The sequence below is a fragment of the Hyperoodon ampullatus genome, assembly GCF_949752795.1.
Source record: "Hyperoodon ampullatus genome assembly, chromosome: X".
NCBI classification, from domain to species: domain Eukaryota; kingdom Metazoa; phylum Chordata; class Mammalia; order Artiodactyla; family Ziphiidae; genus Hyperoodon; species Hyperoodon ampullatus.
This window is the reverse complement of record NC_136913.1, coordinates 29,065,211-29,091,568: the sequence shown is the minus strand read 5'-3', so window position 1 is coordinate 29,091,568 and position 26,358 is coordinate 29,065,211. Positions and strand designations below refer to the sequence as shown.

At 43.0% G+C, this 26,358-nt stretch overlaps 1 protein-coding gene across 7 annotated transcripts in view; it reads left to right on the top strand.

The window, feature by feature from the left end:
• Window positions 1–26,358, top strand: part of DMD (dystrophin) — a gene marked incomplete at both ends in the record, with an annotated part of 2,093,893 nt that overhangs the window by 1,974,393 nt on the left and 93,142 nt on the right. For all 7 annotated transcript variants that reach the window (XM_079728248.1, XM_079728247.1, XM_079728250.1 and 4 more), the window contains 3 exons: window positions 8,776–8,850; window positions 22,193–22,394; window positions 24,587–24,672. In XM_079728248.1, the coding sequence (XP_079584374.1) occupies window positions 8,776–8,850; window positions 22,193–22,394; window positions 24,587–24,672 (363 nt within the window). The remainder of the gene's footprint in view (window positions 1–8,775; window positions 8,851–22,192; window positions 22,395–24,586; window positions 24,673–26,358) is intronic.

Sequence of the window (26,358 nt, the reverse complement as noted above, 5' to 3'; positions counted from 1 at the left end):
GGGAATGAAGTTAAGGATTTACATTCTTCGAGTGCCATGCCACTTGATACCTCTGTTTTCAGTGCCTTACGTCACTCCCAGGTTTAGTTACTTCTGATGCCTCCATGTCTGGTGCAGCTTCTTCTGAGATCAACCCTCCAGCCTTCTGTCAGGGTGAAGCCAGGGGTGGCTAGGATGCTTGGCTGCATGGGCTAGGGGAAAAGGTGTTGAGGGCTCTAAAGACTTGCAACTGCTCCCTGCATTTTCAGCCACATCACAGCCCCCCGAAGAACCCGAGGCCTCTAATTTCTGGGACTTCGTGGCTGTGTAAATGGGCACATGCCTCTTGTTAGGGCCCCACCTGCCCCTCTTCCCCTCACATGAATTGAGGCTTGGGGTTTCTCCTGAATCAGCTACCATCAGGTCATCTTCCAAGCTTCCAAGACACTGGAGTCTCTTCTCATCTCCTCTCCAGTTTTGTCTCTTTTCTTTTAGGTAGATGTCATTTTTTTTTTTTTTTTTTTTTTTTTTTTTTTAGCGGTACGCGGGCCTCTCACTGCTGTGGCCTCTCCCGTCGTGGAGCACAGGCTCCGGGCGCGCAGGCTCAGCGGCCATGGCTCACAGGCCCAGCCGCTCCGCGGCACGTGGGATCTTCCCGCACCAGGGCACGAACCCGTGTCCCCTGCATCGGCAGGCGGACTCCCAACCACTGCGCCACCAGGGAAGCCCTAGGTAGATGTCATTTTTAATTCTTTTTCTGTCATCCTAGTAGTTTGACATGAGAAATAAACGAGTCTGTTCCATCTGCCATGTTTAGCTGGAAGTCCCAAGACCTAAGTCCTTAACATGAAGTGCAGGGCCCTACAGTGGGCCTCCCCCTGCCTACCTGGGGTCATTCTTCATCCTTGCGCTCTGAGATTTCAGCAGTCTGGGCCCTCTTAGGATTCTTAATGGTCTACACGCTTCTCTGCTTACGAGCCTTTTTTGAACATGCTGACCTTTCATCTTGCTTTGCTCTTTCTACTCTTCACCTGGCTAACTCCCATCACCCTTCAGATCTTTGCTTAAATGTCACTTTCTCAGAGAGGCCTTCCTGGCCTGTGTTTCCCTATGTGCTCACTCTCAATAAGCATTGAAAAGATAGGTGGAAGGATTATGAATAGATGGATGTCTTTTTAACAATATTTTTTCCTGGGGCTTCCCTGGTGGCGCAGTGGTTGAGAGTACGCCTGCCAATGCAGGGGACACGGGTTCGTGCCCTGGTCCGGGAAGATCCCACATGCTGCAGAGCGGCTGGGCCCATGAGCCATGGCCGCTGAGCCTGCACGTCCGGAGCCTGTGCTCCGCAACGGGAGAGGCCACAACAGTGAGAGGCCCGTGTACCGCAGAAAAAAAAAAAAATATATATATATATATATTTTTTTTCCTTGAGTAACATTGATTTATAACATTAAATGAGTTTCAGGTGTACAACATTATATTTCTACTTCTGTATACCCTACAGTGTGCTCACTACCAAAAATTTAGTTTCCCTCCATCACCATAGAGTTGACCTTCTTTACCCATTTTCCCCTCCCTGCCTTGCCTTCTAGTAACCAGTACTCTGTTCTCTCTATCTCTGTGTTTGTTTTTATTTGGTGGATGTCTTTTAAAAAGCTATAAACCAGTTTTGCCTAAAGAGTCTTTCTGAATCATTAATATTATTTTATATATATTTTTTGGTGGACAAGGCTTTGAGAATTAGAGCCCAGTTCCTTTCTGATTTGAAGCTTAAGTAGAAGGAACATGGTGCAGCAGTGTCCACGTGAGTCACCTCTCCATTATCTGGGGGAGAATTCAGGTCTAGAAATAGTATTTAAGATACACGGTGCCTCCCCCCAACCTCCCGCAGAACTTTACATTGGCCATTTGTTATAGAAACTGCTTTCTCAACAAACCTTTTACCGGAGCAGCAAACAAGAAAGCAAAGCGAATTTGAATTTCAACTCTTCCATGAGAACAATGTTGCTAAGAGGTAGTGAGATTGGGCTGAGGGAGGCCAAGCAAAAGGAGGGAGCCAGAAAGGCCTTGAACAACCCACAGTCAGGATTTGGTGCTCTCTTTGACTTCACAGTTGAACTTCCCTATTGTTTTATTTTTGGTTTGGGTTGGTTTGTGTCTCTCTTTCACAATTCTAAGTCTTCCACATTTGTGCTACCCTGGATACTTTATTTGCTTCTCTTCATTTTTCAGAAGAATCCTAGAGAATAACTGGTAGCAAATAAGTAATACCGTTTCACACCTGGAAACAACTGGATAGTAATTATAAATGCACAGACTCAGCTTTCTGCCGTTCATACAAGTATGAATGTGTCATTCCTATTTATCTCTACGTAGGTTTATTTTTTTCCCCATTTAAGTAAAGCTCAGCGTTGATGATGAGGTTTTAATGAGTGTAGATTGTAAAAGGCCTCACATACATCTAAAAAATTATAGACCAAGTGTTATGTGTTAATGTACCTCCTCTCTCTCGGCTAATCCTTTAAAGATACGTTCCAGAAATCCTCCATATTATTGAAGAGTTCTTCAAGAGTTCCCCACAATTCTACTTTGTACTCTAAAGCTTCTGAAGCCTGGATATCTTGGCTTAACTTGCTTTCAAGCCAGACTTGGTTTAAATTACTTAGTTTATCTCAAGCCTCATAAAGGCCTGTCTGTGGCTCTTGCCTGTTCTAGTGAGTTTGAACTGATAAGAATAATACTTGTCTTGTGGAGAGTCCATTAGAACGCTATAGGAAGAGTGAGGCTGGGGAATCAGAGATATGTTATTAATATTTTAAAATCTACTGGCTTTCTATATGTTATATTAGTGTAGGGGGAGACTGCCTTGTGTGGCTTCTTTAGAAAATTTGGAGAATTGTTAAAATGGACATGTGGTAGTAGTTTAATTCACGTTGTATGCCAACACTGAAGTTGGAACTATACCCCCCAAAAATCATACTTCCTCTAGATTTTATTTTTCACTCATGATCACCTGAGTGATTTGGAATACATTTGTGCTGGGAAATAGAGATGGTAGGAAACAAAGACCACACCACGAATTCACCTGTTGGGATAATCTTCAGCCATCCAGCTCTTTCCACTCATTACGTTTATGGGGTCATTGTCATTCTTTCTACCTAATATAGATAAACATACTGAAACTTTGGGCCTTTCTAAAAAGTGCCCACAAGCCATTGGAAAGCTGGACCGGAATACTCCTTGTTTTAAATTCTAGACCTCAGTTCGGTCATAGGTAGCAGGATTTTTGAAGTATGATTAAAAGGCAGAAAGCAGCTGTAAAATTGAAATGAAGGGCCTTAATGTTTTATTTCTATAATATTTTCCAAAATTTCCCATAACTTTAAAATGCTGAGGCGTTTTTCAGTCGTTTTGCAAGAGCAAGTCCAACAATGTGTAGGTTTATGGCTCAAACTTGATCGGTCATTCCTCTTTTCTGGTGAATTTGACACCTTCCACCACTACCTTCCACAGAATGAAAGTAAAAGTCATGCAACAGAAATTCTTACCAAAGTCAAGGGAAGTTCATAGGCTAAAGAAAGGTGCAGCAAAACCTGTTATTTGTTTTGTGCCTCAAAATAAAAGTCAAATGGACCATCACTTCAGTAGCTGGTGATTCAACTTGAGAGTGTAGATGGTGTCATATTTCTCCTTGTTCCTTAAGTTTCTAGATTTCTCCATTTTTAGGCCAGAACCAGCCCTGGATAAAATAATTCAAGTCATGAAGAGGAATGTACAGTTGAGCATGTTTATCCTTCCAAGTGCGCTCGCTACCAGCTGCCATGCAAACACCGTGTGACTCGTTTCTTGGATAGTCTCACGCCTCTTGAGTTCCGGTTGTGAGAGCTAGTGAGCTCATCACAACTTGGGCCAAAGTCCTGGAAAGGCAGCTCCCAGGGAAGGTGGAGGCCGGCCTCCCATGGGGGATGGGGATGGGGCTTGAAGCTTTATTCTGCATGCATACTTTAGCTACGAGGTCAGCTCCAGCCTCAGCCCAGGACAGTGTCACATTGTCCGCAGCTGTACCGCATTTTGAGGTTTCAGTGTGTATCCTACACATTTTCACAAGGCTGCAGAGACTTCTCTCTCCCAGCTGTAAGCCAGAGGGCGGATTCAGACAACACAGATGGTTAACCCTCTGGAGTAGGACTTTCAGGGCACCAGAACTCCGCTGCAATTCACTGATGCTTACTGGATGTAAATTTGTATGGCTTCTGTTGCATTATGTTGAAAACTAGACATTTTCCCTGCTACTTTCTTTTGGTCTTCCTGAATCACTGTTTGATAATTGGTTGGACTGTGGTACACAGAAAACTGGTGGCAGAAGTCTTGTTCTCTGCATTGTGTTTGGGGGTATGCTTGAAAGGGTGTCAGAGTGGATTAACGCCAGGTAGAATGTGCCATAGTTAGAAGGATTTGAAAGGGAAGAAAGTTTGAACGGCTTCAGGGAAGCTGAGAGCACTGCTAGAGCAGGAATGTTCCAGATGCTTGTCTCTGATAGTATTCTACCGTGATGAACCACGCCCTGAAAGAATCAGATAGATCATCCTTGCTTCTCCCACTTGGATCTCTAGCTCCTGGAATTTACCAATTCTTGATATGAACTGTGAGGCTTGGATGGGGCTTCTGACCTCATTTAGACCATTTGTCCTGAATTCTGAATAGATCCAGGAAAATCGGACAGAGTAGACACTTTTAACTTATTGAATACCTTTTATTGGCATTCATCATAAACAAGAGACCCACAAATATATCCCAGAGGTGAGTTTTTGGTCTAATTGACTGTAATAGTCATTAAATACTCTAAAAGCCCACAAAATGGAATGTAGAAAGACAAAAACAATAGACCACACAGGTCTCTGTAGAGAGTTTATACTTGCACTTTAACAACACGGAACAACAAACTGTATTAAAATGTACAATTAAAGACTCCATTGTACTTGAAGGCGCATACGAATTACCTGGGGATCTTGTTAAAATGTTGATTCTGATTCTTAGAGCTGGATGGGGCCTGAGATTCTGCATTCCTAACAAGGTCCAAAGAGGTGCTGGTGCTGTTGGTCCTCGAATCATAATTTGGGTAAAAAGGATCTGCCCAGGTTCTCTGGGGTAGGTATGTGTTGGTAGCCACCCGTGGTTAAGACATAGGTGAGGGCTGCCTTCTTATCCACATCTTGGCTACCAGGTTTATAATGAAAGCAAGCCTCAGAACAAGCTCTGTCACATATGAACACTTACTAGCCACAGAGCAGAGAACAATTTTTTTTTTTTTTTTTTTTTTTTTTTTTTGCGTTACACGGGCTTCTCACTGCTGTGGCCTCTCCCATTGCGGAGCACAGGCTCCTGGATGCGCAGGCTCAGCGGCCATGGCGCACGGACCCAGCCGCTCCGCGGCATGTGGGATCTTCCCAGACCGGGGCACGAACCCGCATCCCCTGCATCGGCAGGCGGACTCTCAACCACTGCGCCACCAGGGAAGCCCAAGAGAACAATTTTAAAGCCTGTGCCCAAGGCACAGTGAAGTCACAGCCCTGCCTTTTTGAGTGCTTGGCGGGAGAGCCTCACAATCCACACCTGCCACAGTCCTTAACACAGTGGTTCTCAAAGTGTGGTCTCTGGACCAGCAGCATCAGGAGCACCTAGAAACTTGTTAGAGATGCAGATCCTCAGGCCCTCTCCAGGCCTGCGTAATCAGAACATCTGAGCATGGGGCTTGGGAATGTGTATTTTTAACTAGCCCTCCAGGTGATTCTGGTGTACGGTCAAGTTGGCAAACCCCTGCTGTAACAGCAGGATTTTGTCAGCCATCTAATTGAATGCAGGCAACCAAGAATCCAGTGAACTACAGCTGGAGATTTTGGAATCTGGCCTAGGGCACCATTTTTAAAGGTGGAGGGCCTGCTAGATTCTTCCCACGCCCTGTTAATGTAAGGGCAGGGAATGTTTCTATTCTCAACCCTTTTCAACAGTCCTGGTATTTTGTAAACCACTAATATCACTAACACAAGCCCATCCAACATTAATTTGGATACGAGGGGTATTAATAGGATTTTAGGTGTAACAAGAGCTAAATATAGCCGAAGCACTTACCAGTGGCGGCTCTGGAGTGAGGCTTTTTGATTAATTGCTAGCCAACCACCCCTGGAGTGTGCTTTCCTGATTAAGACAACTGACCGCCTCTGCAATGTAGCTAAGCTAACACACACATACTTCATATTGTGCGGTCCCTGTGAGGGTTTTTTTAACTCTTAAAATCTACTTTATTGAGGCATACTTTAAACACAATAAAATGTACCCATTTTAAGTGTACAGTTTTTGAGTTTTTGCCAGATGTATGCACTCAAATAACCTTCATATCAATCAAGATATATAACATTTCAATCACCTAAAAAATAACCCTGTGTTCCTTTCAATTAGTTACCCACCCCGTCCCCGCTCCCGGCTACCATCTATCTGCCTTCTGTCAGAGTATAGGTGAGATTTACCTCTTCAAGAATTTCATATAAGTGGAATCAAACAGTATTTTTTTTTTTTACTCTTTGTGCCTGACTTTTACCCAGGGTAATGTTTTTCAGATCAGCTCACAATGTTGCTTTATCAGTAGTTAGTTCCTTTTTATTACAGAGTAGTGTCCTGTTGTGTGACTACACCACAATTTGTTTATTCATTCTACTCTAGTTTTCTTTCCAGTTTTTGGCTATTATGAATTAAAGCTACTATGCGCATTCACGTACACATCTTTTTGTGGGCATGTTTTTATTTCTTTTGGCTGAATATCTAGGAGTCGAATTTTGGGTCATAAGATAGATGTATGTTTAATTTCATGAGAAATTGCTAACCTGGTTTTCCAAAGTAGTTGTACTATTTTATATTCCCACCAACAGTGTCTGAGAGTTCCAGTTGCTCCACATCCTTGCCAACATTTAGTATTGTCAGTCTTTTTGGTTTTTACATTGAATATTTTAAAGTAAATTACAGACATTGTTTTTCTTTCCCCTCATTTCAATTTAGGTTGTTATATTTGGTCTCTGCAAAGGCCATCAATCTAATAATGTTGACCGAAGCAACTTGGATATGGATTAAATTATTTCCCTTTCTTAACCTCCAATTAGAATTGGTTCTGTGGGTGCCGTTTGATTATGGCAGTTAGTCATGTTTGCCAGTATATTTTTTCTTTTTTTCATTCTTTTGTTCATATATTCATTCAGTTTGTCAGTCAGTCCCTGAGCTGTATTAGACCTGTTTTTTCAGAGAGCAGTTGTATGTTAAGTCACTGGGAAATAATGACAGAAATAGGGGACAGGGTACTTGTCTTCAAGGAGCTTTTTGGAGCTGGGTTTATGAAACATAAATACACAAAAATGCAAGAAAAGAAATATATCTTGGCGTATATCAAGGCTTATGCAAAATTGAGTGAGGGCATCATCTAAATATAGATTTCTGCTAGGTGAGGTGAGTTGGCGCTTGATAGACAGGTGACAGTAGAAACAACTGTAGCAGAAATTGTTGAGCTGTTAATCCGTGCAGAATATTAGAATGATTACACCTTAGAATATAAAGCTAAATGTTTATTTTAGTCCCAGTTTTATTTTACTTATTTTAATCTCTTTTAGAATAGCAGCATCTTCATTAGTACAGAATATGTACAGAAACAAATATCCATTCTGATACGGATTCGCAACTTTTCTTGTTGACATCTAGTATCTTTTTTTTTTTTTTTTTTTTTTTTTTTGCGGTATGCGGGCCTCTCACTGTTGCGGCCTCTCCCGTTGCGGAGCACAGGCTCCAGACGCACAGGCTCAGTGGCCATGGCTCACGGGCCCAGCCACTCCGCGGCATGTGGGATCTTCCCGGACCGGGGCATGAACCCATGTCCCCTGCATTGGCAGGTGGACTCTCAACCACTGTGCCACCAGGGAAACCCTAGTATCATTTTTGTATGTTTAGCTTGCATCCAAATTTTTGAGCAAAAACTTCCAATTAGTACGTGTGTTTGTACACACATGTGAGTTTGTGAACTTCTTTTTAAGCCAGCTCTCTTTTATCCTGTGTTTGCTGAATTAGTTACTTTCTAGATAAATGCAAAATAGTTAAATAGAAGGAACCTGTGGGATCAGGTGGCCCTAAACCTGGAATGAGGGTTAACTGTGCCAATTAAATTTTAAAATACATCTCACACACAGAGACACACGCCTGTGTTGGGTAAGAAATATTCAAAATGTTAACAGTGCATATCTTTGCGTAATGGGATTACGGATGATTTGTTTACTTGATTTTATATTTTCCTTTAATTTCTAAGTTTTCCACAGTGAGCATGTATAACTTTGATAGTCAGAAAACCATGTTATCTTGCCACTTGATTGTTTGCTAAGTTCTCATACCTGTTTCAGGGAAATTTTCCCTGTTCTCTTTCACCTTGTGTAGCAAAGATTCACTACAATAGAACCAAGATTACAGTCTAGAAAAAAGAAATACCTGTCCTTCTTTTCCCTCTTGGGCACAAGGACTATATTAGCTCCCTGCAGGCTATGCCACTGTCGCCCTCACAGAACTTAGCTTTCCTGATTGTCAAAGAGCATAAAGACATTTTTTTTCTTGCCCCATATTGACAGAAATTCACCTTTCCAAAATTGGGGCATATACAAGAGATTTTTTCCCCCTAGCCTCTTGTTGTTGTTGTTGGCAAATCATTGGGAGTTTATCTGTGCCTTTTGAGAAAATAACAAATGATCTTTGTTTTCCCCCTTTTTTCTTCAGCTGACCTGAATAATGTCAGGTTCTCGGCTTATAGGACTGCCATGAAACTCCGAAGACTGCAGAAGGCCCTTTGCTGTAAGTATTAACCACTGCTCGAAATACTTGATAGTTATTCTTTCGTTTAAAAAAAAATGGTTGGGAGTATTTGCTGTTGGAGCGGGGAGAAATAGCTCTCTCAAGGCCAGGTGTAACATAGAATTCATTTTTTTAAAGTATCTTTGGCTGAGTGTTCACCTAGACTGCTTTGTTACATTGTTTAGAATCATTCCTGTCACCATTCCTCAGCTACTGATGTTGAATTGATAAGATACCAGTAATTTTTATTTTCTAACTAACGGCGTTGGCATCCAGAATTATCTTTATGGAACTTGAATTATCTCCACCTGTTCTGCCTTTACTTCTTCTTATAAAATGTATTGAATATTTGAAGTATTAGCATCAGATTGCCTTACCCAAACCAGAGTTCACAGATATGTATTGTTTTTTAGCTTGAATGCTAATGTTCAGATAAATACTGTCATAGAAGAAAGATGACAAGATTGTTTTTCTGCTTTTGCTAAATAGCTTACATCAGTGGGAAAAATTCCCAAAGTGTCATACAATGCTGTCTGTTCGTCAGATAGTTTATATATGTTACCAGATATAATATTGTTTGAGAGCCCATGTATGTTGTTAATGTGACCATGAAACAGATAGGCACAGTCCCTACCCTGATGGAACTTACAGTCTAATGAGGGATATACAGGGTGTCCATAAGTCTAGAGACATAGGTGTATGTATATAAGATCATCAAGAACATCTACAATCTGTAAAAAAAAAAAAAAACAAAAAACCTCTATTAAGGCTTTATGGGGCTTCCCTGGTGGTGCAGTGGTTGAGGGTCCGCCTGCCGATGCAGGGGACACGGGTTCGTGCCCCGGTCCGGGAAGATCCCACATGCCGTGGAGCGGCTGGGCCCGTGAGCCATGGCCGCTGAGCCTGCACGTCCGGAGCCTGTGCTCCGCAACAGGAGAGGCCCGTGTACCACACACAAAAAAAAAAGACTTTATGGACACCCTGAGAAAAAGTGAAGGGACAGTTTCAAGGTCATATATTTAGTCATGTGATAGTGGAAGAGCGGGTACCATGAGTTGTGGGGGTTGCTTGAAGCGGTGGTATCTATGATACGTGAGTCCAGAAGGGTAAGCAGAGCTCACTCCAGAAAGAACGTTCTCATCAGAAGGCAGAGCATGTGCTGAGGCGTGGGGTCCAGAGATGCAGTCAAGAACTGCAAATACGGGCCTCCCTGGTGGCGCAGTGGTTGAGAGTCCGCCTGCCGATGCAGGGGATACGGGTTCGTGCCCCGGTCTGGGAGGATCCCATATGCCGCGGAGCGGCTGGGCCCGTGAGCCATGGCTGCTGAGCCTGCGCATCCGGAGCCTGTGCTCCGCAACGGGAGAGGCCACAACAGTGAGAGGCCCGCATACCACACAAAAAAAAAAAAAAAAAAAAAAAAGAACTGCAAATACTGCAGCATGGCTAAAGCACAGGAGCTCCAGGGAGGGACTGTGGTAAAATATTCGGCTGGAGGAGAAGCAGGAGGCAGATCGTGAAAGGCCTTTTAAACTTAAGTTAAAGAGTTTAGAGGTCAGTGGGGAGCCGTGCAATGGGATGGCACGACGGGATTGTCATTTAGAAAAATGGCTCTGGCTGTGGAATAGAGCCTGCACCCTGGCGGTGGTGTACACCTGCTGGGGGAGAGACTTGGTGAGCAGTTTCAGTCGTCTAAACGAGCAATATGGTGGCCTGAATTGGCAAAGGAGGAATGGAGATAAGTGGGGAGAGTTGAAAAATATGAGGTGGAATTGATAGGGCTTAGTGATGAGTTTGATGTGCTAGGTGAGGGGCAATCATGGAAGATACTGAGGTGCTCACCTGGGGTGAGTGGTGGACGTGCCTGGCAGAGCTGGACATAAAGCTGTGGCGCTCAGGAGAAACATACGGGCAATGTTTAGGAATCATAAGCGTGCAGGTGATCTGAGAGAGTGTAAAGTAACAAGAAAACAGGATTTAGGACAGGGGGCGGACAAGGTACAGAGGGGACTGCAAAGGAAGACACAAAGAAGGTATAGTGGCACATACTGCACGGGCAGAAAGAAGGGGCCTGCCACCGGGGTCAGATGCTGCTGGGAGGTCAGGGTGAGGTTGGCAAAAGTGTCCTTTGGATTTAGCAACAAGGAGGTCCTTAGTAACTTTGGTGAGATTTTAGAGGCACGGGGGAGGTGGTGAAGTGGGCTTCAAAGTAAAGCAAAAGTGGGGATGTAAAGACAGTTGAGACGATTCTTGGAGAAATGTAGTTGCGAAGGGGAGGGGAGAGGGGCGGTAGTTAGCTGGAAGGGGCTGAGGAGTTAATGGAGCGCATGTGCACATAGGTTGAGAGACGCTTGAGTCTGTTTAAATGAATCTGAGAAGCGGGGACAAAACTGAAGTTGCTGGTTCAGGAGATACTAAAACGTGTGAGTTCTCAGAGGAGAGGGGAAGGTAATCCAGAGGCCAAGAGAAGAAAGGGGACGCCTCTCTTCCGCTGTAAGGAGTGGGGCTGAGGAAAGGATCTGGGCCGGGCTAGGTAACTTAAGGAGACCTAGTGGGAAGCGGGCGAGGTATGCCCGCGGGGAGGGCTCTGTTTTCTGTGTGAAGGTGGAGGAGAGGTCCTGTGCTGCAGCTAATGGCAGAAGGGGATAGAGTCGAGGTTGGCCTTAACCTCTGTGGAGAAAGAGAGGGGCTATTTTGAGAAGCAGCATCGTGGAGCCCAGAGTCTGCTGAGCGGTTTCCGACAGCACCAATCCGCGGGGGTGTTTCTCCAGGCACAGCCAGTAGTCAGGAAGCGGATGGTTCTGTCCCAGGTGGGCAGAGGCCAGCCGGGCAAGTGAAGTAGGGATTTGGGCCAAAGAGTGGTTAAGTGGTTGGAGTGCTGTCCGTCGCGTCTGCATGGGGTAGGAGAGGCTGTGAATTGGGGTGGAAGCTGGTAATCAGGAGGTAGGGGGATCGAGAGGCCAAGTGTCCAGGGAGGTAGAGGAAGAGATTGTGCGAAAGTGACTGGAAAGCCGAGACGTTGTGGTCACACAGCAGCAAAGCTAAACGTTATTTCAGAAGCGGAGCAGTTCGGCTGGCTAGGTCTAGGGTATGACCATTTGCGTGGGCGGCAGAGGCGGACTGGATGTGAATTTCCATGGAGATGAAATAGGAAGCTAATGAACTGAGAGGCTGCCAAGGATGAAATCACCCCGAATTGGGCCAGAGCTGGGGAAGAGCAGAGGGTTGTGACCCCTGGCTACCAGATCTTCAGCCATAAAGGCGTCTGACCCAAGGGGTCTGCAGAGGCTAGCCGTAAGGTAGTCAACTGGTGTTGCTCGTGCGTGGTTTTCTACATGGAGATGAAGAAGAAATGGCCTAGAAGTGAAATTATTTGGAAGGAGAGAGTAGGCTTTTCCTCCGTATCTTGGTCTCTCCAATGCTGAGCACAAAGCCTGGCACAGAGGAGGGCTTAATGTGTTTTCAAGGAATGGATGCATGAATGAAAGTAAATTCAGGCTTCCATTTCCGTATAGCTTATAGTCTGAAGCTATCATTTTTCAGCTATATAGCTGCCAAGTGGTTTTTAAAGGACTCCCCAGGCCTAGGATTTCCTTGGGGACCTGTTAATGTGCCACAGCTGGAAAGAGGCAGTTTGAGGTGGAGTGGAGTCGGAAGGCTAGATGGAGAAGGTCTTCTGCCTCTTTTTCTTCTTCGGTCCCCACCCCATCCCAGAGGTAGTGGCTTCCATTGAGAAAGGGGCAGTTATGAAATGGTTACTGTAAAGTGCTATAGTACAGAGAGAGATGTAAAAGTGAGATACTAAAAGTTCAGAAGAGATAATCAGCTGTTCCAGGTTATACTATGAAAAAGCCCCCAAATTGACTTCATTGGAAAACTCCTTTCCATAGTGTTCTTCTTGACCTTGGATTTAGGCATTATTCAGTTCTCCTCCTGTTAAAAACTCTTTCTATTCACATATGTGTCTCATTGTCTATGATTTCAGTGTATGTTAACATTTCCAATAAACGTTGGAAAAACAGGGGGATTTGATATTATAAAAAATTTTGGCCATGGGCGATTATAACCTTGTAATACAGCTAAGCTCTGAATGTAGACTGTAGAATTTTCACTTTTAAACAGATTTGAAATTCTCAGCATTTCCTTTCTAAGCATGACTTTTCTCATATTTGAAAAAGATTTAGGTACAGCAAAATTAGGGTGTATTTATCTAAATTAAGTACTAGATTCTCAAGAATGGTAGGAGGTTTCCACGTGTCGTATGAATATAGAATGAAGAGTTCACCTATCCTTTTATTATTGAAAACATGCGTGGTCACATTACTTAACTAACTGTTCAGTAAATGATTTCAGAATTTCCTCTTAATTTTAGATTTGCTCCGGCCTTTTTGTCATTTCTGTGCCTGTAAAGCCATGATAAAGAGCTATTGTCTGTGGTACAGACAAACAAAACTTGTCCTGGCTACCTTTTCCAACTGAAGGTCGTGTCCACTAACTCTTACTTTAATGAAAATTAATGGCGTTATCTCAGTGATTTCCTGATGCCAGTAAAGAGTTTGAATTACAGATGCCTTAGAAAATATGCCATGCTACCGCCGCTAAGCACTTGGTCTTTTTCACTTTTTTCACTTCACTATCAAAGCTTCAGTATTGCAGAAACCTGAATACCACAGTTTTATCCACTATAGAGGATTTGCTGTTTAAGTCTAGAGCATCACCATTGGCCTATAATGTCCCCAGTTTGTAATCCGTTTAATGTTGCATGACTCCATACTGCCTTTCAAGGCATTGTGAATGAAAATTAAACGTGACAGAAAAGCAGAGACAAAGAGGAAATCTGGGTAAGAAGGATTTATAAGCCGGTTCATATGGCTGATACCCCACTGAAAGTTATGAAGAAGATAATCTAAGCTTTTTCTTTCTTTACAGTTCTCAGCTGTAGTTCTCATGAACACCCTATAGGTTTGCAGCTTCTAAAATTAAAAATATAGCCAACTTCTAAGAGCAGAAATAAAAATGCACTTAACAAAGCCCATGTATTTAGTTTATTAGTGTGTGGTGGGTTGGAGAGAGCCCAAACCATAGGGCTAAATATACTGCAGTTGATAAATGTGACAGATATTCTGCAAACAAGAAGTATAGAACAATTTGCTTCTGTTCAGCAACTAAATCACACAGTAGAGAAATTTTGTACAGCCTGGAGTTGCCTGAATAGAGGCACAATGGCCAGACTCATCCTTACCATGACATACCAGGTTAAAAAAAAGGTGCTCCCTTCTTGGTACACGCACCTCACCTTTTGTGCATGCACTGAAAGGTGGCATCAGATAGGATTTGGTCACTAAAGAAGACTCACAGGACCCAGGGTAACATTGCTTACAAATCTACAGTCTCTTGCAGGCAAAGGTTACAAGAAGGCAACAGCGTTACAGTATGCCTCCACCGCCACCAGCTACCTTAACAGCAAGGGGACCCGAGAGGCCAGTGTAATTATTTGTCCCTTCCCCGCAAAAATCTCCTTTTCCCGTATACCATTATATTATTTTGCACATAGGTTGGAGGCCAGGTCTCTGTTATTTCAGAATTCAAAACATCTTGAGGTCGGAGCCAAACTCATTTTCTCCACTTACATGGTTTGATGGGTATCGGTGCCCCAAGAGAGGGGTCCGGTAACAGGAGGCATCTCTCTCCCAGGGGGAGCACTGTAGTCCTGTTCGAAATGTGTCCAGTACCCACGAGTTGCTCACTGAGGGAAAGAAGGGTGGGTTCTCAGTCATGGTGCTGAGGCTGTTAAGGAGGACCTTGTAGGTTCCATTCTCAGGTTATCATTGGTTCCATTTCTAGTTGATATCCTCTTTTCTCCTGGAATTGGATTCCCTTGATGTGTTCTTTTTGCACCAGGCAGTCTTTTCCATCGGTTTCTCTTTTCTCACTCAAAGCAAATTCTACCTTGCCAGGTAGTCCTTGCCCAGCTCCTAATTCTCCTAAGATTCTTTTAGTTCAAGCAGTCCCATGCTCTTTGGTCCACCAGACATGTTGTTGCCACTGTGTACTAACGTCTTTACTATAACTAGGAAATAGAATTGAGATACAGAAATGTTGAGTCTCCCAGGCAAACATCATAGGAATAGTAGTCACTCCTAAATGAACTTGGGTTTGGGTGTGCCACAGAAATATCTGTAGCCGTCCACAGCAAATTTCTGGCTTTTCACCTAAGGCCAATGACATAAACTTGCTCTATTGAGGACACAGAGACAAGCGCACCTGACCACAGTTATAGTGTGATACTTAGCCTGGTCAATGGCCATGGTCTTTACTTGAGTTTCTGGGGCAGAGGACACGTGGGGCTAGAATGTGTCTCACTGATAGGTGTCCGAATTAAGACCGCATGAATATTAAGTATCCATGGGTATAATTAATGCCTCTTGTATATTTCATATACAATACACACTTTGTACTCCGTTGCCTCTGGAATATTACATATCTCTTGGTCCTTCAGTCCCTTTCTATGTTTAATATAAACATGCTGTTCTTACCATTTATCCCCAACACATCTCATGAATCCTGCCTATGTCAAACAAACTTCTGTACTCGAAACACCTTAAAAGGTTACACCTATGGTTTACAAACTACTTGATCATTTAAAATGGAATTGAAAATTCTCAAAAGTAAACGTATATTACTTCCATATTATCAACTTAATCCAGACTTCTGTGTGAAAACTTCAATATGAAGAAAACAGGTGTCAACAATAAACCTGAGTGTCTAAGTAACAACAACAACAAAATTTCTGGCTTTTCAATCTCAGGGAAGTAGGCCCACCAAATTCAACTTAGCTTTTCCTCAATGATCCAAGCATCCCGATTTGTAGCTTTCCTCACACACTAACACTAGCTTTTCTTTTTTTTTTTTTTAACACAGAATATTGTGACAGATGAGGCATATACCATATAAACTTTCTACCACATACCCAATACCTTTCATAATCCTTCATCATCACAATTAATGACCATGCCGTGTTCATTCAGATTATTATAAATCAGTGTTCTCCAGATATGACTGGGTAAATATTCCCACAGGGTACTTTCCAAAGCAGGTGCTTAATGACAGATGTATCCTGTGAAACAAGCACCAAAAGCCATAACCACTTTAATACCGCTCCATGGAGTCTTGGTCACAGTCAGAACTCCCACCTCTTCACCCAGTGCGTTCGATAGATTGGCCAGATGTCCTGCTCACTTCTTGGCTTTTTAAAAGGGCATCTGAGTCATAGCCAAGGGAGCATATTACTCTCTTAAAGCCTCTTTCTAGGCACAAGCATTATGTTAGATTTTCCCTTTTTAACACCCATTTGGTGGCTTTCTTCCCTTGGCAACAATCTTATCTTTCTTCCTTATTGTTAAATTTTCATCCAAACTCTCTCCCCCAACCAAGAGTATATCCCCTGGGTTCAGCCCCTGGACTAGTCCATATTTAGCTGGTAGCAGGATAAGACATGCCTGGGCTTCCTCTTTCCCTTCCCCTTCTCTTCCCAATTTTTGATAGGGGGTCACATTGGTTCCATACAGAAAAATGGGGCTGTCCTGTCCACTAGGCAACAAAACATGTGTGACGGTCAGCCCCAATTAGGTGAGGTATGAGAAAGGGGTAATCCAGTCCATCAGTCCCTGTGGAATTTTTTTTTAAATTATTTTCAATTTTATTTATTTATTTATTTTTGGTTACATTGGGTCTTCGTTGCTGCATGCTGGCTTTCTCTAGTTGCGTTGAGCGGGGGCTTCTCATTGTGGTGGCTTCTCTTGTTGCGGAGCATGGGCTCTAGGTGCGTGGGCGTCAGTAGCTGTGGCTCGCGGGCTCAGTAGTTGTGGCTCACAGTGTCTAGAGCGCAGGCTCAGTAGTTGTGGCGCATAGGCTTAGTTGCTCCGTGGCATGTGGGATCTTCCTGGACCAGGGCTCGAACCCATGTCCCATGCATTGGCAGGCAGATTCTTAACCACTGCGCCTCCAGGGAAGTTCCTCTCTGGAGTGCCCGAAAGCCACAGACCTCCCATTTTCGGGAACGACTTCCAGCCCGCTGGCGCAGAGCTTAACGCTCCTGCCCTCACCCGAAGGACTACGTCCTGTGCAGGCGCATCTCCTCGTCCCCGTCCCCACACCGCGTCACACGCCCCCTGCCCCTGTGGAATTCTTGCACTTATTTTTCAACTTATTTTTCAACTATTGTGCACTTACCTTTCAACTAGGTAAGGTATTGTTTTGGGATATTACCAGCCTTTGAGACTCTTACTTGTAGCCCCAGTCCAGGGACTACTAGTATGGCACTGAAAAAGAAAATGGTGGTAAAGTAGGGAACACCTGTAAGTTCCCCCACTTGAATTATCTTTTTTTTTTTTTTTTGCGGTACGCGGGCCTCTCACTGCTGTGGCCTCTCCCATTGCGGAGCACAGGCTCCGGACGCACAGGCTCAGCAGCCATGGCTCACGGGCCCAGCCGCTCTGCGGTATGTGGGATCTTCCCGGACTGGGGCACGAACCCGTGTCCCCTGCATCGGCAGGCGGACTCTCAACCACTGCGCCACCAGGGAAGCCCCTGATTTATCTTTTTAATTGTAATTGGTCTCTCAGGTGTCACCCATTTATCAAAAAGTGCTAGTTCCCAGGTTCCTTTAGTTGGAACTCTCCCTGCAGGCCAGAGAGGGTGAAGCTCAATGGAAGAAGGTTCTGAACTTATTTGAGCTTTTGCTCTTGCAATCAAGGAATTGAATTTTTAGCAGACTTACCATCAGTTTGCTATCCCCTTCTAATCCATTCCGTTAGCTCCTGGAGTTCAGGTTCTACCATTTCCAGTTTCCAGTAGAAAGTTGTATCATTGATAACGAATTTCAAAGCCTGTGCTACTTCAAACCATGGGTAGCTTGGCAACCAGCATCAATGGTTTATTTTCATCCCTTTTGTTAGAATCATCTTTCTTTCCTTTTAAAATAACGCCTTACCCATATTTTCAGCTAAGAATGAGTTGGGGGGCTTCCCTGGTGGCGCAGTGGTTAGGAGTCTGCCTGCCGATGCAGGGGACACGGGTTCGTGCCCCGGTCCGGGAGGATCCCACATGCCATGGAGCGGCTGGGCCCGTCAGCCATGGCCTCTGAGCCTGCGCATCTGGAGCCTGTGCTCTGCAACGGGAGAGGCCACGGCAGTGAGAGGCCCGTGTACCGCAAAAAAAAAAAAAAAAAAAAAAAGAATGAGTTGGGGTCTTCTAAACAAATCTCCATTCTGGCACTAATTGCTCCGGGGATGATAGTTAAGCTCCATAGCTGATGAGGACTCACAGAACCCAAATGACAGTCCTTACAAATCTACAGTTCATGACCGTAGAAAGGAAAAGCCTACAGTACAGCAACAACATTAAAACAAGGATATGCATCACAACCACAGGGTGCCTTCCAGCATAGGGTCTGGAGAGGCCAAGTACAAGCTCCAAGTGCCCTCCCTCTACCAGGGCCATACCAGGATGCACTTGATCTCTTGGATCAAGAACCACCAATGTGAGCACACACCACTTTAGAAACCAGGGAGCACTGACTGGAGTCTCAGCCAGGATTGCTTTTAGCTGCTGGTAATCTGGACGTCTTCTTCTTACATAGCCAGTCCCAAACCCAGTGGCCTCCCTGAGACCAGGTAAAAATGGCTAATGTTATTGCTAGCAGCAAACAACTGTGATAACCTGTAACTCATGGCTACCCATCAACACAATGAGTCACTTCTTTTCCTTGCTTTGATCAAAGGGTCTGCATTGTGTGGCTGTTTTAGCAAAACGTCTCTTGCCAACTTCAACACCTCTGGAGTTAACCCTCACAGCAAAGATAACTATAGCAAAGTGCTTGACTTTCTTGCTGGGCAAAGATTTGCTTGGAAAGTCCTTCAGCCTGAAGTGTAAGCTGCCTGTAGAATGATGTGCTGTCCACAACAGCCTCGTCTTTCCGCAGACGCCTTCTGCTGCCTGGGTCAAAAAGTCAGCAGACACATAGGAGTTATCGCACCATTAGCCGCCCGCCCCTGTCTGTGTCTGTACTAATTAGGTTACAGGAGTGTTTATATTGTTAACCTGGGGTATCCAGGTTGACCCATGGGATGAGCCTGGGGTTGTGTGGGCACCATCGGGCTTATTCTAGCCAACATTTTGGTGCTTCTTTTTTCTCCCAGTATTATTGCTAGTAGAGAATGCGGGGTGGTTTTCTTTTCTTTTCCTGTACAGCCTGTAAGGACACCTTCTGCCGCCCACCTTTCTGCTTTTCAGTACATACCTCCATGTGTCCTGCCATAATACCCAGAGCAGGTCTCCTCCTGTCCAGTCTCAGTTTTCCCAACTGCAGGACGATTCTCAAGGTGCTTTTGAGTTCTCAAAGCCTAGGATTCTGTAAAAGACAAAAAAAAAAAAAAAATCCATCTGATCTCCTCACTTGTGGCGTATGAGGAAAAGAATAGAGTTAGCATTTGAACCTAGGATGTTGAGGATGATTATGCACAGCCAGCACCTCAGGAATCATCCACCCCATCCCATCCCATCCCCTTCCTTTCCTGCCTTTCGTGCTTAGCAGAGAGGATCCTGGAGAGCCGGTCCTTTTTTTGTCTGGTCCCCCCCTGTTTCACCCCACACCCCTGATGCGTGAGGGGCACCACCAGATGCTCTCTATTCTTCAGTGGCGTCAAAGCCTATAGCATCTTCTACTGTCAAAAATAATTTTTTGAAAGAGAGGGTCTATTAGAACATACTTGGGTTTTTATATAGCTTGAAAATGTATTCCCCAGTGAATACACTAAAGGAGAGAAATTTTCTCCTAAATGGAAATTCCTAGCTTGAGGTAAAAGGGTAGTTTTACAAAATTGTGTCTGCTGGTTGCTTGTTGAGGCTTCTAGAAGCAGCTAATCATTATGTTTAATGTTTCATCAAAGAATCGCAAGGTATTCTTTAAGATGCTCATTTTGAACAGTTAAGTGTATGTTTGTGGGGCAATTACATCGTCTCTATTGATTTTCTCACCTCTTTTCAAGTCCATAGTATCGGCTTTATACACCTAAATAGGAGTCTTTTACAGATTGTTGCATGATAGTGGAATTCTGTTTGATACGTTTGTTTTGGGAAAATGAGTTCTCTGGTCTTCTGTGATGGATCATTCTTGTGTTTAACCACATTTGGTTTTAGCAGAGCGCACTGCACAGTATTTCTCTCCCAACGATGTCACCTCCCCGCTCCTGTTATTTCAGAGCAATTGCTTTGCGCCCCTCTGGAGCTATTTATGCTCCCAGTTTCCTATTCTGTGTGTTACCCCTTCACCTGTACGGAGAGAAGAGTAGGCCCAATAAAAAATTCATGCCATTTCGCTGTTGGTTATTTGTTTCCATCACACAGGGAAATTAGGCTCTTCATACAAAAGTGAGTCTAAAAATTCTCACTTGTTAGTTCTCATATCCTTGGATATAAAGCAAAAAATGTATAATGATTACGGCAAAGTAACAGAAAGAAAATACTAGAAAAACTTCAAACCACCCATCGCTTCCTTCAATACATAAAGAAACATGTTGGGAATCCTGGTGTTTGGAGGAAATCTGCTCCTCTCTTCTGCTAACGCAGACAGGGTGCTGCATCCCTAAACGTTCTTATTACCTACACCTGAAAACGTGTCCTCAGAGAAAGTCAGGCACACAGCAGAGAGGACGAAAGTTCTAGTCTTCTGTCTCTGCATGTCTCTCTGGTCTCCCATACAGTCCCCACGCGGTCTTCCCCTCCTCCTGTCCCCCTGCCCGCTTGTGTTGTTATGTTTTTAAGTTCTTTTTTCTTTTTCCTTCCTACCTCCCTTTCAAATCAAGTTACATTCCTTTCTGCCACTTGAAACAAAGTCTTGGCTTCAATGTAAAGAGGTCATTCCTTTATCTTTCGAGTATTTTTAAGCCAAAGGAGTGGGGGCTTGGCTTTGATAGGATGAGTGCTCAGCCAGGGTATTTTAAGGAAACTGGTCCATGGAAGCAGAGAGGTTTACTCACTGGGATGAAAGACAAAGGAAAAAAAAAAAAACCTCCTGCTTCCACCCCCAGGTCTCCTTCATGCTTCCAGGGAAACTTCAAAAGGTTACTATTTTCCTTTTTGAAAAGAGGAAAACATGCACTACAGAGGTATTAACCTACATAGGTATTAACCACCATTTTGGGGGTTCGTCCTTAACATTTAATTAGAAGTAGCCACAAATAGTAACTAGTAAAATGCATTCAAGCCTTAAATTTGCATCTGTTTAGTATGGGGCAAGCTGTTTACTGATTGGGATGGTGGTGTTTATCTGCAGTTACATTTATAATTGTGTTGCCTCCCCCCCCATACTTGAGAGATTTACTTAATTACCATTGATTCTTGCTCTCAAAGGACTGACCAGAGCTTGGATGTATAAGGTGTTATAAAAGCAATATTGTTGCATTTCCAATTTGGCTAATAAATTGGCTTTACAGAAAAGCATCTTTCTGTGACACTTGGGAGTAAAGCTTACGATTTGCTGATGTTGGGCAGTGTTGAGGCTTCACTTTTGATAAATGTTGGTCTTTCAGTATATGATTAAATACCACCTCAGATCGCGGGAACCTCCACCCTCCCCCCCAAACTTATAAAGTTCTTAGCGGACTTGAAAAGTATGTTGTAGACTGTAATTTGAAGGTGAAAGGAGAAATAAGTGAGCCTTGTATCTGAAAACAGGATAGATGATGCATTTATTTTAGCTTGCCTATAGAAAATCTGAGTGAAGTTGATTATTTTTTCACCTAGTGTTAATGTAGCAGAGAGATTAGGAGGTGACTGATATTTCGAGGAGGAAAACGCTTAATGATTATAAATGCATAGCTGGAAATAAGAGTTTACACAACCCTAACCATGCAGATTAATCAAACTGACCTTCGCTAGTACTAATACAAGAAAGTATTCTCAGAAACTCTTTGAAAATCTCTAGTAAAGCAGTTTTTTTTCTTTCTAATTCAGGTGGAAATGACTCTGTTCCTGTAGAACACTCTAGGTCCCCTTAACGCTCAAATATTTCCTAATAGTTTAGGAATGGGAACTGTCTCTTCATCCACATCTTCACCCAGTGCCAGTGGGACTTAAGGACAGCCTCAGAGCTTGAATACTCATCACACTCACCAAACTTAGAGCTGAGGGGTGAAAAGAAAACACTTTAATAAAAGAGGGTAGGGGTCGGGTTTGCTGTTTACTAAAGGGTACAAGCCAATCCTACCAGGATTGTCAAAAAGAAAAACAGTGAAAGAAGGCTTTTCCCCTTTGAATCACCTGTGATTTTATGTGGCTCTTGCAGTGGATCTCTTGAGCCTGTCAGCTGCATGCGATGCCCTGGACCAGCACAACCTCAAGCAAAATGACCAGCCCATGGACATCCTGCAGATCATTAACTGTCTGACCACTATTTATGATCGCCTGCAGCAAGAGCACAACAATCTGGTCAACGTCCCTCTCTGCGTGGATATGTGTCTCAATTGGCTGCTGAATGTTTATGACACGTACGTATAGCAGGCTTTCTCCAGACTATACCACTGGAGGCTTAGTCTACAGACCGGTGACGGTGTAATTAGCATCACAACAGGGCTCCAGTCTAGAAATATGGTCCTCAGGATGAAAGTTTCATGAAGCCGTGTGACCTAATGCTATCCTCGTGATTCATCATTTTTGCATTTAATGGAACTGAAAAATACTTTTGATAAGCTAGGAGGTAAGAACTAGAATGTAGAATGCTCTCAGATTAGAAAACAAACCAAACCCTGAGATACTCATTTTTCAAATAGTAGAATGAGTCCGTGTGTAGCCATTAGTTCTTTCCCCTTCCTGCCTGTGAATTTTGAATTCCTCTGTCCTCTTCAGGGGTGGCTCCCTCTCACCGGCAGAAAGGGATGTGCTCCTGGAGATGCTGACACACCTGTCACCAGCTCTGAATAGTGTTAGCTGATACTCAAGAGATTTTTTGCAGAAGAGTGTAAATTGATAAGCCAAAAAAAAAAGAAAGAAAAAGAAAACAAGCCCTAATGCAGCAAATCCAGATCCTCAAACTGGGGAAGTCTTTTTTTTTTTTTTTTTAAATAAGGGTTTACGAAGTTTCACTTTGGCACCTCCATTCATCCCTCTCTCTTAGAAAACACTCATTTCTTTTGGACTGCACATAGGAGAACTCCCCACTTTTGTCTTGAGCTTAATGAAGACAGTTGAGGAAGGTAGCAGAAGGAATTGGTCTTAATTTCAACTGAATTCTTCTTAGACATCAAAACTACTATACGCCTGATTTCACACGTCAACAAGAACGTATTCGGCGTTTGGAAACCTGGGAAGGTCTTCTGAAAGGAGTTGCATAGCAACTATTTGCTTTTGCCTTTGGTGTAGATTTCTACCACCTCCTGGATATAAATGTATACCTTTTTTTCTTTGTTATTTTGATAAGGTATTGTTTTTTAAGTTCCAAGGTCACCTGGCTGTTGAATTCTCATGATTATCTACCAAGCCCTTGATCATGTTGGATTTTAATTACGGATTATCCTTAGATTTGCTTTGATAAGGGTTTCTGTTCAGGTCTTCCCTCAAGTATATTTTGGCACCATTCTCTTTGCAGATGATGTACGAATGGATTCTGAGTATATAACTTCCCTTCTCTATGCCTGAAAATTATCTGGGGACAATTTTAACTCCTCGAAGACCTGAGTCACTATATAAAGTTTCTTAAACTTTGATTTGCCATTTTAAAGAGGGGAAAAGATAAAATCTTCCAATGATAGTACTTTTGTTAACGTAGTAGGACCCAGGATTTCTGTGTGACTAATGGATTTAGTGAATTGTACCGGTTGAAAGCTGAGCATATTGTTCACCAAAAATAACCACTCTTGGGACCTATCCTTTGCAGTTATTCTACAGACTTTTTTGTAACTGACATATATGGTTCAGTTGTTTTTCATAACAAAATAAAAGCTGAAAATCATCAAAAGACATTTTCTACAAAATGAAAGACTTTTCATTCTTTTAATTTTTTCCCATGGGCAAAATGAACTTGTTAATAAATTTGTCATGTGGAATATGGTTTATATGTAAAGTGAAAGCATACCTATGTTAAAACACTGCTGTAGCAATAGGTTATTTTTAAATTGCTCTTTAAGATCATCTATTCAAATGCTCTCTAATAGACCGTATCATATTTTTCTTGTAGGGAGAAACGTTCATATTTTAGACTGTGTTTTGTGACCTGAAGTGATTAATTTTCTTCTCAATAAGGGGCAATCTGATGAAAATCTAAACGAGTGTTAAGAGAGCAGAGCGGTTAGTTGCTGGTATTTTTTGGCTTCAATGACTGAAGTAGGTGATTTTCTTAGTACATAGTAGTAATTCTTCCCCTTATCGACATAAAGCCAGGTGGCTCTCCATAGATGAATAAAAGGAGATTCTTCTTATTTTTATGTAGAGAAGCTCTTACCATACAAGTAAGGGCTTTTAAGAATTGAAAACTTGGTAAATGTTCACTGGTCGAGTTGGTCAAATTTCCATCGCATTCTGGGTCATCAGCCAAATAGATAATGAACTCAGAAACATTCTTAATGATCTTAATAAAACAGTGGTCAGTAGAGTTTCCATATCCAAGGTTTTTCTCTTAACTAAGAAGTGTTTCTCATTCAGTAAAGTGTCAGTAATTGTTTTCTGCTTTGATTATTCATAACAGGGGACGAACAGGGAGGATCCGGGTCCTGTCTTTTAAAACTGGCATCATTTCTCTGTGTAAAGCACATTTGGAAGACAAGTACAGATGTAAGTCATGTATATTAACTCAGTATTCTTTTATTAATGTTGGCTAATTACCCCAGTTCTAGATGGGGAATCACATGGTGTTCTTATTTGACAGGCGGTTCCTCATGTAAGATGCAGAACTACTTTCAGACTGTCATAAAATTTGATTTGTGCTGCTCCCTGTCAGATGTTAAATTGTAGTTATTTAAATAGAGAATGAGGATTAACTTCTCCAGTCCAAGTATTATTTTACATTACATTGACTGTGTCTGAGTAAAACACATGTTCCTCGGGGATAGAGTCCGATTTCCTAACCCCTTTGTCTAAGTTAGAAAAATAAATGTGAAGGTTTAATCTGTGCACTTGCCTCGTCTTTGGATGCAGCCTTGTTTATGGTATAATCATCTTACTGCGAGTTGTACTGACATACCCAATTCTGTGATGTGATTAACATTTTATTATTTGAGAGACAGCTTGCCATTTTTTACAGGGTAAATAACACCTTACAGAATTTCCTTTTGATTAGCTATTGGGCTCTTCTGCTTAATCCAAATTAAAAGCAAATGCTAGAGGAGGGACAGTTGAGATGACTAAGCAACCATTCATTCCCATTGTGAAGGAATGTACTTGTTTTTCCCCTTTAAATGCTCGTGAGAAATCTTTTCGGTAGGAATATTAAACAAACCTAGTGTATCTTGTCTTTTCTCTTTTCCCCTAAGGCCTAGCCACACAGGGATGTGGAGATGTGCTGAGCTTAAGGACGGGCAGGAGATAAAAGAGATTGAATTCCTCCAAAGCCACTCTGTGTCCTACTGCTCATTTCCCCCCTAGGAGTAAATTTCCACAAAATACACAAGTTCTTTTAGCTCTCACTTTTATGTAGTTTCCACTTGAGTTTTCTCATCCTAAGAACCCAAGAAAAAAGAACAGAACAGCTTTTGTTAGCCATTTGAAAATGTGTTTTGGATAAAACAGAATATTTCTGTGGGCTTTCGTCCTTTAAATATTGTAGTTACTTGTGATAGGTGTAGTACCAGCACATCGTAATACTCACTTGATTCATCAAGGAAGCTTCCAGTTTGTGTTTCAGATAACTACTGAGAGGGAACAGGTTTGAGGTTGGCGAAACAAAAATGTTAACTTCAAGCTGGGATATTTGAAGATAATTCATAATTCTGAACTTATGTGTGTGTACTGAAGAGATGCGAAAATGCTGTGAGAGCTCAGTGTTGTTACTGCCATCTTAAATATCTCGTTAAAACATTCAATTTCTGGGCTTCCCTGGTGGCGCAGTGGTTGAGAGTCTGCCTGCCGATGCAGGGGACACGGGTTCATGCCCCGGTCCGTGAAGATCCCACGTGCCACAGAGCAGCTGGGCCCATGAGCCATGGCCGCTGAGCCTGCGTGTCCGGAGCCTGTGCTCCAGAGGCCACGGCAGTGAGAGGCCCAAGTACCGCAAAAAAAAAAAACAAAAAACAAAACAAACAAAAAGAAACCATTCCATTTCTTAGAGTTTAAAGTGTGCTTATGAGTAGGAAAATCTTCCGTGGATTTACTTTTTGGGCAACTTTTATTTGAATACAAGGTAGGATTAAAATAATTTTATTTCTGAGAACAAAACGTGTTGCCAGTGTTTGGCATATTCATTCATTCTGTGAATGCACGTGTATTGGGCGCCTGCTGTCCTCCAGGTGCTGCTCGGCACAC